The 15,071-nt window shown below is 40.6% G+C and overlaps 1 protein-coding gene across 8 annotated transcripts in view; it reads left to right on the top strand.

The window, feature by feature from the left end:
• The window catches only part of CREB5 (cAMP responsive element binding protein 5), a 404,519-nt gene that overhangs the window by 296,212 nt on the left and 93,236 nt on the right, over positions 1-15,071 (top strand). For all 8 annotated transcript variants that reach the window (XM_059933702.1, XM_059933698.1, XM_059933699.1 and 5 more), the window contains 2 exons: positions 2,702-2,828; positions 8,494-8,604. In XM_059933702.1, the coding sequence (XP_059789685.1) occupies positions 2,702-2,828; positions 8,494-8,604 (238 nt within the window). The remainder of the gene's footprint in view (positions 1-2,701; positions 2,829-8,493; positions 8,605-15,071) is intronic.

Below are 15,071 nucleotides of genomic sequence, written 5' to 3'. Positions count from 1 at the left end.
AATAATTCAAAATTATTCAGAATTCAAACATAGAGCATTCTGTAATAACCATTTTTCCCTCCAAGTATATGTTGCTAATTGACCTGATTGGTATCATTAATAATTATTATTATAATCCCAAGGGAACCCAGTACCCTGAAAGATTTTCTTAATTAATGAGGGAATAGTTGATATTTTAAAATCTAGGAGACCTATGCATGGTGTGGAAATAACTGACCTAATAAGAACATTGAATTAAATGAAACATACTATTCCCCAATTATTCTATACAACTGGGAGTTTTCCACAGTTTGGGGAAGAACGAAAACTTGTTTTAAATTTAATTACTTTTGCGTCTTCATTTACATCACCATTAAGTTGTTTAATTGATTTCTTTTTAAAAAAAAATAGCCCATCAATAAAAACTGATAATCAAGGTTATCATTAATATGTTGGGAACAAAATGTAAATAATGATAATGTGTTGCCCTTGTTTATGAGGATGATTCTGCACATCAACATAATCAAATATTTTTAGTTGTCTTTCCTATAACAGTTTTTGCGTGTCTCTGTCTACACTCAAAGCATTACCTCTGGTGACTAGGGGAACAGACATATGGTAGAAGACTGTATGTATGTATAGATTTATGTATCTATATGCATGCATGTATGTATAGATGTCTGTCTCTATCTATCTATCTGGATATCTTTAGATGAATGGATGGATGGATAATTAACTATCTGTAGGGTCTCATTATGAAAGTGGGGAGTTCAGATTATTAACCTTGTACTTAGAGGAACTGACCATTATTAAATATTCTGTACTTTGATATATAGCTATTTTCTTTTCAGCAAAGGTCCCAAACAAAACATTAAGACTGGAGAATACAAAACAAATGTCTGATGACTGAGCAGCATTTTATACCTCTCTGACTGAGTTCTTCACCTCTGAATGACATAGACTTTAACACCCAGTGACATTACAACTACAGAATTTTGGAGCAGTTGAAACCAGCAATTTCCTAGAATTGTAGAAGCTGAAGGGCCTTCAAAGCCCTTACTAATCCTTACTGTTCATCCATACTCCAGAGGTCCCAAGGGTACATGCCAAGAAATACCCATAGTACTTCATTTGCTTTTCTGAAAACACTCATTTCATTGTTACAAGCTTCTTACATTAGCCTATCTATGTAACCACTCACACACATTCTATTAATAGAACTGGTTGTAATTTGCGTACATCTCCATAAACTCTGTGTAAAGGTTTTATATTTTTTTTATATTTTCATATATACAACTTCCTAAACATATAAATCTAGGACTAATCTAGGACTAATCCTTCTATGATGTGTGTGACTCTGATAGCAAGCTATGTTTCCAAGGGACCTTTCAGGCGAAAAGAACAGAAAACTTAATCTTCTTTGGAATTGTAACAGCAATGCAAAGAAAGAATATCTTGGCATTCTTTCCCCCAGTTTAGGCTCCATGAGTCACCCATGGGAGGCAAATGAGCTCCAAAGAAGAGGCTCTTCATGCTACCCTTCCCTGAAACACAGGAAGGCGTTGGCCTGCAGAAAACATCTCTCTGCAATCCTTACCCAGCACTTAGCATGAGGGATTCTTTTTTTAGAAAATACATTAATTTGGGAAGCACAAGTTTCTATCACGGCATTCAGGATAAGATGGTTTAACTTGGAAGACTCAGAGGTCCTGAAGGGTGTTTGTTTATTTGTTTGTTTTATTTGTTTGTTGTTAAGTCTTTACTTCGATGGTTTGACATTTATACAGCTCCCCAGAGCAAGAGCATCAGGAGATTGAGAATCTAGCCAAGGAGGTCACTTGTTTGCCATTTTTAATAAACACAAATAATTCCCTTTTTCCCTCAGTCCCATATTCCCTGGCTCATTAAATCAATTTAAGACCCTTAAATTTTTTTCTGGCAAATTGAAGCAAAAGAACTGTGTACTCACCCAAGGAATGCTTACCCAAGTCCTGCAGGTCAGGCCGAAATCAGTTTCTGTCAAACAGCCTAACACCTCGAGCTATTATGAAATGAGGGATTGGTAATTGGGGGCTGGGCTCCAGACTCGCCTTGAGAAAGGCTCGTTGCATTGCTGTGAACCATAATCTAGCTACTTTGGTTTGTGACCTGGCTTTGTTGGGTTTTTTTTCCACTCAAAGTAGGGAACTGTGAAAAAGTCAAAATGGATTTCTATTGGGAAATTATGAATTAAGTTGGCTCTGCAAATCCAGATAGTGAAAGTATATCCAGAGCAAAGCCAGGCAGGCTTCCAGGCAGAGGTGTGAGAGAGTGTGGATAAAACAAATGTACACAGATCTCAGGCTCTAAGGTCCTCCAGAGGGCAGAGGCTTCAGAGTAAACACACAGGATTTCACCACCAGGTCCCTTTCCTGAGATGCAAGCGTTGTAGGAGATTTACCAGCTTGTTGTCTATTGAATATCAGTTAGATAACAGAGGTCAGGAAATGAACTGGAATTTGATGTATTAACTAGGAAGTAGCAAAGGAAGCCAGGCTTGTATTTCATTTGTTATTATTTCCCTAATATCCTTAATTATGTGGCTCCCATCAGGGGATCTGATCTGCTGCTCATGTAATGGTGTTGTCCCCGCTGGCTCTGGACATGGGAAACAGGCAGTGAATCCCCTGATCAGGGCATTGAGAATAATGTTTGCTATTTTTTCTTTTTTTTTTGTTCCCAGGCCTGTCCCAGGCTCTCTATCTTCTCTGCTCCATCTTCACAACAGACAGAGACAACCCATGCCAGCCTCCATGCCAGGGACCCTGCCCAACCCTACAATGCCGGGCTCTTCCGCCGTCTTGATGCCAGTAAGTGCTTCTGACTTCTGCCGAGGTTGCCCCATTTGAAAGAGTGCAGGAAGAGCTGAGGTCTAAGCTGACAGGGAAGAAAGTGGCTTCTTCTGGATGGAGAGTTGAGCTGGGTGCCAGTTTGCTTTGAGTGCCTCGCTGTGCATCCCTAGGCATCTTGCTGGCTTCTCCATCCTACTGTGCTTCCCTGATGAGGCATGGTTCCATCTTCCTGCTGGTGACAAGTGAGCTTGTCATACCCAGGGAATGGAATTTGTCCAGGGACAGGGGATTTTATGACTACTCCAAAGCCTATAGCTTGGGCTACATACAGAGTGTCATTAAATTGCCAATGAGTGGTCTAGCCAGGACTCAGAGTGATAATTAGAATAATAACAATAATAACGATGGTACATAATAACTGCTAACACGTATCCGTGCGTATCATGTTCTGTTAATCACGTTAGCAGCGTTTATTGAGTGCTTACCATGTGCCAGTCACTCTCTAAGCACTTCATCAACATGTGAAACAACCCTCTCAGGTAGGTACTAATACTATCCCATTTTTTTGAATGGAGAAAGTAAGGTAAGTAGCTTGCTTGGCTGAGAAGCAGAGTAGCTGAGTTTTGAACGCAGGAATTCTCTCTCAACCACTACATGATCCGTACATTCTCTCCTTTCCCTCTCACAACAAACCTCTGAGGTATGCACTGTTATTACCTTCATTTTGCAGATGAGGAAACTGAGGCACAAGAGGCTAAGGAACTTGGTTAAGTGACTAGGTCACTAAGAGCTAGTGAGTGACAGAATCATGATTTAAATCCAGGTGGTCTGGCTCCTGAGTCTACACGCGTACATGATATTATACTGCCCCTTCCCGAGTCTACACGCGTACATGATATTATACTGCCCCTTCCCGAGTCTACACGCGTACATGATATTATACTGCCCCTTCTGAACACAACAGATTCATGTAGAACGCAGATACAGACTGTTTCAGAGCAAACCTTGCTCTCCTGCCACAGGATCCCCACCCTGTACATCGTCATCCTCCGTGGCATTGTGCTTCGGTGCACATGGCTGGTGTTACGATTTACAGGGCCATAAGGGTTCTGAAAAGCCTTAGAGGTGATATGGCAATTCAATTAAAACCCTCCCACAATAATATCAGGAATGTTTTGCAGAGCATTTTTAGCATTCTAAGGAACTGTCTACATTTGCTGTTTCATTTTGTTCTCACAGCAATCCTGTGGGAATATGATCGCCGTCATTATTGATATACTTATTTTACCAATGAAAAGCTGAAGAGTCAGACATTGAAGGGATTTGTCTAATGTCACACAGCTTGTAAGGGAAGAGTCGTGACTAGGACACACACTCACCTCTTGCAGAACAGCCCAGATCATCCCAGGATGAGCAATTTGCTCATTTATCCAAGTGGAAGCAGGGGGGGTGGAGAAAGCCTTGGCGGCCCAATTGTAGAGACATGGACCTGCCCACTGTAAGTATCAGGTAGTTCAGGCTAGAAAGATTCTTTGCAAAATTGGGTCAGAAGGACAAGTGAGCTGACTGACTTTACCTGCACCACTCATCTTAAACATCTTTAGGTAAAGGAAAACAGCGCCACCAATGCTGTGATCCTGGGTTTCATTCAACCCCACTAATGGCATGGAGACTTCTACCACAAGCCATCTTCATCCAGGCTTTAAATCCTTCTTGTCCAAAATAGTTTCCTTTCAGGAATTCTATGCATTGTCCAGAAAAATATCACTACAGTGACCTTTTTTCCCCATTTGACTAAACTGTGTTCCATTCCCAGGGGCAAAGGTGGGACATTTAGGCTGAAAAGACCCAGAGAAAAGCGTGCCTGGCACTGGTTTCTACCACATCACTTCACTGTACAACTTGAAATAATAGAGGAGTTGAACAGAAAAAGAGTCTTTGGGACTTACCTGGTGGTCCAGTGGTTAAGATTTCGCCTTCCAATGCAGGGGGTGCGAGTTCAATCCCTGTTCGGGGAGCTAAGATCCCACATGCCTCGTGGCCAAAAAACCAAAACATAAAACAGGAGCAGTATTGTAACAAATTCAATAAAGACTTTAAAAAAAAATGGTCCACGTCAAAAAAAAGAAAAAGAGTCTTTAAAGTTTTAACAGAGAAGTCAATATACTTGAAATTTTTAAAAAATGTTGATGCTTCAGAATAGAAGCAAAGGATCAGGTGCATGGTAAAGAGCCAGTGTAGATAAAGAGAGTCAGGAGTTTCCAAACCCATGTCAGCGATGTGTACAGCTGTCATGAAAATAGTGTCAATCTAGAGCAGTGATTCTCAACTGTGGACAGTTTTGTACCCGAGGGGTTATTTGGCAATATCTGAAGACACTGTTGGTTGTCACAACTCTGGGAAAGTGCTACTGGCATCTAGTGGGTAGAGGCCAGGGATGCTGTTAAACATTCTACAATGCACAGGATAGTTAAGACGACAAAGAATTATTTGGCCCCAAATGTCAGTAGTGCCAAGGTTGGGAAATCGTGATTCGGTGTGACACTAATGTAGCTAAAGAAAATTAACACAAGGTATCTAAAAGCATATGCTAAGAGTTCTAGGCCCTAGAAATCTGGGCCTTTTCTTCCTTGTTATCAAGTCGCCAGCCCTTGCACTGTAACTTTGGCTTGTCAAGTGTGGTCTTTCCGTAGAGTTCTTGCCCTGAGAAATCATGCTTCCTGTGGCATAAAAGATTAGTTTATATCTGTAGGTGAAGGTGAGATTCTTAACTGATCTGTAGTGCATGCTGTCAGGCTACATATTTCACAAAGCTCTAGGTCAGAAACAAATGATGAATTTGTTCATTCATTCATTTATTTCGTAAAATTTTGTTGAGCACCTGCTATGGAGCAGGCTCTGTGCTAGATGCTGGCATGTGGTGAAGAAAAAGGCAGACGTTGCCTTCCAGCACTTCACTGGGTTGTGATTTCTGATCTTGAAAGTCAAATGCTGAAATAATTTGGGAATACGAGCACCCATTTATAATTACAAAAGCCCAGTGAACTGCAGACATCTTGGCTCCTGTTTTCCAGTTTGTTTCAAGGGAAAAGAAGAAGCTCAAAAAAAGGTGATATCCTTTACCTGGATGTTTTACCTACAGTGCTCAATGTCGCTTAGTATTTAGAAAAGCCACTCCCATCTTCTGACCTCTTAATTCTAGTCCACTCATTAAAGCCAGACTCACGGGCAGAGCGTTATTAGCACAAAGCACCAAATGGTTGTTATAAAGAGGCTCTCGCTAACCCCCTATAATTACTTAGATGGAAAAATGCAGTTTTTTAAGATAGGAAAATCAGCCTGTTTTCATATTCTGTTTAATTTGTCAGTCATAAGGTAGAAACAGTCCTAGCCTGTAATTTTTCTGAGAAGTGGGAAGCGTGGCTGACTCCGGATCAAGAGGCAGCAAGCAGGCTACTCTCACTTCTTTGTAGAGCATGATGGCTACAGAGCATGATGGAAAACCCTGGACAATCGTGTGTCCTTCTGAACCATCCTGCTTTAGGACACTGAAAGCAAAAGCTCCTTTGGACTTGATTTCCCTCTAGGAGAAGGTCACTAATTGGAATAGTGTGTTGAATCCTATTCCAACTCTCCTATCCCCTAGCCTCTGGAAGTGGGAGTTATAAAGTAATAAGCATTTTTTAGAGAAATCTCCATGACTTAACAATGAGAGTATACAAATGTACTTTATGACACTGAATTGTACACTTCAAAAGAGTTACAATGGTAAATTTTATATTATGTATATTTTACCATGATTTTAAAAAATAATTTAAAAAATTAGACTACCCAGGCTGCCTGGAGATTTAGAGGAATATGAGAGTGAATACAGTTGTCCCTCCGTACCTGTGGGTTCCACATCTGCAGATTCAACCAACCATGGATTGAAAATATACTTTTTTAATACCAGAAAGTTCCAGAAAACATCACTTGAATTTGCCAAGTGCTGGCAACTATTTACATAGTATTTACGTTGTATTAGGTATTATAGGTAATCTGGAGATGATTTAAAGTATAAGGGAGGATGTGTGTAAGTTTTATGCAATTACTATGCCATTTTATATAAGGGACTTGAGCATCCTTGGATTTTGGTATCAGAGGTGGGTCCTGGAACCAATCCCCAGCAGATACTGAGGGACAACTCTATTTTATTTTGTTGAATTGGTGCTGCAAAAGGTTTTGCTAGAGTCGTCTAGAAAGTTCTCCTTCATTAAGTAGCTCCTTTTGAAACAATTTCACATATTCATACATTGCTAGATAACTGATAAGCTAATTCTGGCCAAGGTAAGGCTGACGGTGCTTTGCTGTGACAGAAAATGTGCGCCAGTCATTCATGAGAGGCTTTAGGCAGGCACCTCTGCTAATCCACACATTGGTGTCATAATTATACCCCCTCCCCACCCCTGCACTTGGAGTGGACACAGCAGGAATTGCAGTGATAGAGTCCCAACAATGGAAGGGACCTTAAAGGGTCATTTAGTTCAACTATTACTCTCAATTCTTGTCTGTGAGGTTTCCATCCTCCACACTTTGACAAACTCCAGTGATAAGGAACTCTGTATTTTCTAAGACTACTTAGGCTAACTGAGCAGAAACGTGGTTCCCTAAAATTTCCAACCATTGTTTTCATTTCCATCCTTTGGCAAATGGAAAAACTCTTGCATTGAAGAAACTATTTCCCCCCTGAGGAAAGTCGAATTATTTTCTGTGGGATTTCAGTATTAAGTATTTATTAAGCATTATTCTAGTTCTTCAAAAAGTGCTAATTTTCTACTAAACAGAAAATATTAATCAGACGCACCCGTCCTTGACTGAAATAGAGATTTTGCTGTATTTAGTTTTTAACAGGGACGCGCCCCGGAGACAAAAAAAATGCCAGGACTCAATTCAGATATTTGAATGTTAATTCTAGACACTAGGGCAGGCCAGCAGGACAGTGGAGGGCATTGATCACGAATCTTCAGCACCCTGACTGCTTTCTTCACCTTTCCAGAGCCCTAGCCCTGCTGTGAGGCCTAAAACTGCTCCTGTGTAGTCAGACACGGTTAACAGGGAAGAGAAGATGTGCCAGGGGCAGCAGCTCAAATACCTCTGCTGGATCATTTTGATTGTGGTCATGAGTTAGAGAGACAGGAAGACACGTCATCTTTAAGAGGGTGGCTTTTTAAATGAATATTTTCTTATTGCTAAAATGATTCACGTTTCTGTGTAAAATTTAGGGAGAACAAAAAAGCCACAGATAACCTGAGATAACCATTTGGTATATTCTGTATCCTGCCAGCATTTTTCTATGCATATGTTATTCTGTGTAGCTATAAAAATAAGCATGATGAGTAGTATTTGGAGTGTTCGCAGAAGTGGAAGTATTGCATACTTTTGTTTGGAAATGATCTACCATGACAACACGTAGTTCTCTTTGGCATCAGGCGTATTCTCTAGAAGGCACAGCTTTGGATGATTCTTTGATGTGCTTGAGTTCAAGGCTCAGGAGTATATTGTTTACCCTTCAGCAAACCACAGGCTTTGCCGGGAGTTATTCACAGAAATTCTAAACGATCCATTTGAAAGAGAAATGCAGCTTTGTCTATGGCCTAGACTGCCTTTCTCAGACTTCTGATTCTGTTACTTTCCTTTCTCTTAGATGGAGAGACAAATGTCCGTGAACTCCAACCTCCTGGGAATGCAAGGTCCAAATCTCAGCAACCCCTGTGCTTCTCCCCAAGTCCAGCCAATGCATTCAGAAGCCAAAATGGTAAATAACAGTTATAATCATCCTTTTGTTATTTCATGACTTTTTCTTTCTTTTGATTTCTGCTCTGACTTCCAAACTTCAGTCAAGTCAGGTAGATGGCTCTGTCTTTGTTTCAATGAATAGGTCTTTCTGTGGAAAAGCTGTGCAGAGCTTGGCTCTCTCTTTGAGGCTATTTGTTACTGAACCTTGGCATCGGATGCTCATATAACAAACATTGGACCAGCCTGTGGCCTTAGTGAGAGGGACTTTTGGAAGTTTGGGGAAATCCATAAGAGTTGAGGAGGGATGTACCCAAGTATGTGTATATTTGTTCAGAAAGAGAAATTAGCAAAAACAATCCAGAGTTTCTCTCCTTCGAGGTAGTCACAGTTTCAACGCCACTCTTCCTGTCCCCACGGCCACCAAGACAGACATGTGATTTTGAAGCACATACTACTATGAAAATATTTTTCAGTTTTTGTTATAGTCATCAGATGTGACATTGAGCTGAAAGGACCAGTGCCTTGTTTTCTCACGGGGTAACTGCAGCTCATACTGAAATGTGTGATTTCAGGTGACAACTTCAGTGACTTTTAACGTATGAGACTGATATGCAGTAAGGTCAGTCTTTCCAATCAAAGTGATAGATTCATGCATTTCTATTCTACCAAATATTAATAAAAGCAATGCATGTCGATCTTGGCCATATAAAGTAAATTTGCTGGTTATATTTAGTGGAGTTACTTGAAGTAGGTCATTCAGTTTTCATATAAATTCTGACACCACAGTTAGTAAGGTATCAGATGTCAACAAAATACACTGCAGCAAAGTTTTTAGTATCTGATATTGGATAGATAGCTTTTGCTAGAAGTTGAAGATTTATTTGGTTTGCTGACTGACAGCGTTAGGGACCCTGTCTAATGGCTGGGGTGAGGATGTCATTGACATCTCTGAAAATTAGCCATCAATACCCAGTGACTTCGTTTTCAATGGCAGCAAGTTTTTTTGGCGCCTGCTTTGGTCACGTTCTCTTGGAAACTTCACTCATTTCACTTGCAGCTTCTCAGCCCAAGGAAGCAACTGAACTCCCAGTGTTGGCTACCTTGGGCAAATAAAATCTGTGGTTGGGAGAGTTCTCTTTGCTGTGCCACAGTCCCTGTGACATGCCAAATGGCACCAGCACCTTCAGCAAAGCTCGTTAAATCTTTTTGGAATCGGCAAATATTTTTTCAACTCAAGCCCTGCTGAGCCAAACCAAATACTTGCTGGCAGAGTAAAGTCCAAACTGGCATCTGTTTTGGAGACCAGAGTAATGCCATTTACATTTTTTTAAAGGAAAATAAAAAAATGGATTGTGACGGTACTTAGGAAAAAAATAAAATTAAGTTATTCATGTGTATGAATAAGTGTTCTGGGTCTAAGCATCAGATGCTACTCCTCCAGCTGGATTATTTCTGAATCACCTAATTTAGTTCAGGGTCTGTATCTCTTTTGAGGGACCTCCCAGACAAACTTGAGGTAGATTCTAAAACACAATTCCAAACCAAATTTCCCTGCAGTTGAGTTTCATTGGATTTTATGCCACCACTTGACTCTGAAGTGTCCTACCCCTCGTCTTGCTGGCAAAGAAGGAAAATGCTTCCAAAGGGAGTACAGGTTTATAGTTATTTATATGTATGAAATAAAAACATATGATATGGCAGCTTAATAGTGAATGATATCAGCAGGAGACAAAAGGGAGAATTGGGCTGTACTTATAAAAATAGTGTTACCCTGTAAATGTTTGTTGAGTTAAATGTTGAGCAGGCATACTACTCTGCTGATTCATGTTCTAAGTGAATGAATATTTCCAGATCCATGATGTCTGGGCAAACCAACTGTATCATGAAGTAGATACAGCTTTTCCCCCTGCTCCAAACTCCCACCCCTAACCTGGGTATTGCCAATACAAATATGGATTACTGTTAATCCAAAGGGAAAAATTGTAATATCGGCCACTTATATTTTGGAAGAAGAGCATTTACCTAGTAGCTTGGAAAAGCGTTAAGTGAATGACTTTTAATACATTACTGAGCGTCCTTATTCTGATTTCTGCTTGCTTTATTCACTGGAGAAACACGTTATTGCCATCTACTAACCGTACAATATTTTCTAGCAGCTTTGGTTTACTCAGATGAAAAGCTTTTATAAAATACAAAGTAGAGAAGAAAAAAACTCTTCCGCAATGTTAATGTCAGCCAGAGCCTCCCCAGGTTTCTCAGAGCTATGGGCTTTGTTGTTCTATGCCTAATTTTCTTCCTGTGTAAGACTAGAATGGATTCCAGATTTCAACTAAGACTCCGGTTTCGCTGTTTTCAAGGACGTTTCCAAAGGTCACACATGGGCTATTGTGATGAAGGCACTGTGTGGGGTGTGTTCTCAGAGCACAAGAGAAAGCAGAGAGCCGCCTGGGAGGTGTTGCCCACTTCACAGCGCTGCAGACCTCGTCTCCCGGGAATGGTGCTGTCAGAGTGTCCGCTTTACACTCCCTCTTGGCCACTGACAAAAGCCATCATCCTGAATCTCTGGGGAAACTCAGAGGTCCTCGAGGTGGCCAAAAGCTGTAGACAGGATTGCTTTACAGGTACAGTTTTATTAGAAGCTGTCTGACAAGTGATGGCTCAATAGAAGACATCCATTTTCTTTGCCCCAAATCGGTCACTTCTATTGTAGAAGAGAGCAAAATAGGCTCCAGTAAGCTCCATCTTGCATTAACCTGCAACATCTTAAGTCAAAATCATACATGTTCTTCTTTTGATTTAATGTGTATTAGTATCAAGCAGTGCACTTCAAAGTACTGTAATCACATCTGTCCAAGCTGATTTGATCATAAGTCTGGCAGATAATAATTTAGTTTTATGGATCTTTTTCTGAAGAATTAAGCCAAGAAACATATAACTTCACAATTATGCAAGTGAATATGTGCATATTGGGTTTTGTTTGGGGGTCAGTGCAGACTCAGAGCTGTGAGAGCCTTCCATCTTTCTAACCACCCAGAGAGGTAGGCTCTTCCTTCCAGATTCCTGGGATCGGTGGGTGTCTTCCCTGAAAATGGTGTCGGCTAGGAGGAAATTCACTGGATACCTGATGGACAGTTTTAACACTCAAAGGGGAAAGGGAGAGAAAGAGGAGGATGAACAGAGAGAAGTGGAAAAGGGGAGGAAGAAGGAGACAGAACAGATAGGAAATGCAAACCAGACTGGGACCTGTTTTTCTAGCCTTTGCTGGGTGCGAGTGATTCTGCAATGACGTGGATGTGGTGCCCTCAGAGTTATGTAGATTTGTGTTCATTTCTGTCTGTGAGAATTAGACCAATTCTATCTAACTTTGAAAAAGGTTTTCCTTTTCTTCTTTTTAAAGAAGTCAATAACAGGGTTGGAAACCAAATAAGGGGTGGGGAGAACTTGTCCATACACCTGTCTTGAGTCTCATTAATGATGAGATGACAACTATCGTATTGAAACTGATGAAAATGAGGATGGCGTATAAACAACAATTCATGGAGGGCTCTGACCACTCTGCCCAGATTCCACCTTCAATTTGGATAGGGGTAGGAAGCCTAGGAAGTATTGATACCAGTGAGAAGGTATGTATAGCTGTGACCTGATTTTATTCTCAGGACAGCCCCATAACAGGGATATTGTCCCCATTTTACAGCTGAGGCAGCTGAGGCTCCAAGAGGTTAAAAAACTGGCCCAATGACACATCACTTAGCAAAAGCTAAAGTCTCAGACTCTAATGACAAAGCTTTTCCATCACAACATTGATCCTTTGATAAAAATACACAGCTTCCAGGTATCAGTAACCAGAGGATTAAATCAAATTCTTTTTAGGTGAATTTATATATACATACTAACGGGAGACAAGGATGGCAAGGATAGTTTAGATCTCCAGATAACCTGGAAAAAAATGTGGAGTGGTTGTTTAGTATGGAGCTTACCTCTTGGTTTAACCAGAGCTCTGTGGCTTCACTGACTGGTCCAGCCTCACTGCCTCTTATTCAAACACATTTTAATCATGACATTTCTTGTTTTACATGTGTGTCTCCCCCACTTGATTGATTGGAAGCTCCTTGAAAATAATCCTTGCATTGTGTAAGCTCCGTGTACTGAGAAAGGCCCCATGAATGAGAACTGAATTTAATTGAGCTGAGTTGAATTAAAATTATGAGAAGGAACCAAACCCTAGCCCTGGAAATGAGGGTGAGATGGAGTGCGTAGGGGGTACGGGTGGGGCTAAGAAGGAGAGGATAAAGTGTGTTAAATGTTAAGCTAAGTATTCAGCCTGTAAAGAGTAGCTGACAACATTTGATGTGTTTGAAAGACATCTAGAAACAATATCCGTCATATTTTTTCCTTGAGAGGAAAGCAATATGTCTGTTCCTTAGAAAACAGAACTTGGAATATCATTGCCCTCCTAGGAATTGAGAGCAATCAATACTAAATGCTGTTTCTTCCACTGTGGTGGATTGATTGTGCTGTATTTTGGTCACCTACTGTTAATACCTCATCCACAGTTAGGTTTACAGTTTATTCAATGAATACGTAAATGTATACATTAATGAATGAATAAAAGAAACCAAAAGGATTGAGAGTCAAGACCTTTTAGAGATGGAGGGCACTTAGTGAAGAACTTGCCCAATTCCTCATTTCACAAGTGAGGACACCAAACCCGGTAAAGACTTAGGGAGATCAAGCCATCATTTAAACACAAAGCTGGGCTTCAACAAAGGCCTTCACGCTTCTATCCAGAATTGTGCTTTTTCCATCAGCTGTACTGATAAATTACTAACAGTGCTTCTTTTTTTGGCTCATGGTTTCCTCCTGGCAGATTGGCAGACAAGAAAACCGGGGTGGTAGAGTGAGCAATCCATGGTTAAATCTCTACTTTGTTTTGAATGTCAACCTGGGTGTGTTTGTGTTTGCCTTTTCCCCTCCCTAATTATCGAGCTGGATAACTGTTTGCCTGCAGTGCCCCTTGGCCACCCACTGTCCAACAGATAAATCACAGAGAACCCTGGCTCCATACGGAGTTGCCTGGAAAGTTTATACCCAGGAAAAGACAGTCTCCAGGTAACATCTCTCTGGCACTCTTGAGAAATGTAGTTCTGCGATTTGCCTATTTGCTTTAATCATCCTCAGCTTCACTTCCTAAGTGTCCAGGAATAAAAAAGCAGTGAATAAATAGGCTGTCTGCTTCTCAGAAGCTTTGTGGCGAGGCAGGAAATGCTGTTGACTTGACAGACACTCTCTTCTCATTAACTTTCGAATCATGCCAGCAGCCATGTGTCCCTGTAGCCAGTGATCAAAACGCGATGATGGGCTGAACCAAGATGACCACTCTTCAGAATCCTTCTCCCTCAGTGCTGTGAAAAACCACTGTCCAATATGCAGGTGGATAGGAATTAGGTAAGATTCTATGACAACAACCACGAAAATCTAAGCTCTCACTAATATGTATGATGGATCTTATTTTAAGGGCAATTTGCCTTCTTAAAACACCATGGTAGAAAATAGTATTTGTTAACAGTAATTAATCACTTGTGTATGTGGCAGAAGTTATGTTAAGCATCTTGCAATGTATTATCTCATTTAATTCTCCAAACAATACGCTTAGGGAGGTACTGTTCTTAATCTCATTTTATAAATGAACTGAGAGGTTGAGTAACTTGTGAAGAACATACAAGCTGGTAAAATATGGTGCTGGGATGTGAACCCAGCATTGAGCCCTTGGTCCTGACCGTAAACCGTAATGTTTTGCCAGCAGTGGGGATGATCGTCCTATGAGTTCATATTAGCAGAGCACTTTCCAAATTGCAAAGTGCTTCCATGTACATTGTCTCCTCGGAGCGTCATAGCAATTCTCTAAGGTCAACAGGGAATTATTACTATCCTCATTTTATAGACACAGAGAGGTTCTGAGTGACTTTTCCAGCATGATCCAGTGGCATAACCAGGCCCTGAGCCCAAGTCTCCTTTGATTTTTGTCCTGTTTCTACTATATCATGCTGACCCTGGAGTCCCCATGATAACTTATTGCAAATCAAAGCAAGTTCTTATAAAAGCGAAATTCAGTGGTATTAAAGTATCAATAAGATGAAGCTCAAATTAATAGCTAGGCCCAGCCACCTAACTATTAGCTTCTCTAGTCCTCATCGTCTAAACACCAGAGAGAAGGCTGATTCATATTTCTGTCTGGCCAAGACAACTGCTGAATTAAGGAACGAAAAGCAGCAACACCAACTCTAAGAGCTAATAGAAGCCCTGACTCCTTTCTCTTGGCTGAAAGTATAAACTTTCACATGCCATGACCACTTTGCCCATTTAAACTGTAGAATGTTTAATTTAGGAATATATTGTGTCGAGTTTTTTTGGTACAGTGTGAGTGATTAGATTATGAGATCATTGATAAGAGCTAGCAACCATGTATTTATATTTCTACAGAACAGA

Source organism: Balaenoptera ricei, chromosome 9 (genome assembly GCF_028023285.1).
Source record: "Balaenoptera ricei isolate mBalRic1 chromosome 9, mBalRic1.hap2, whole genome shotgun sequence".
Classification (NCBI taxonomy): domain Eukaryota; kingdom Metazoa; phylum Chordata; class Mammalia; order Artiodactyla; family Balaenopteridae; genus Balaenoptera; species Balaenoptera ricei.
This window is presented reverse-complemented; position numbering and strand designations above follow the sequence as displayed.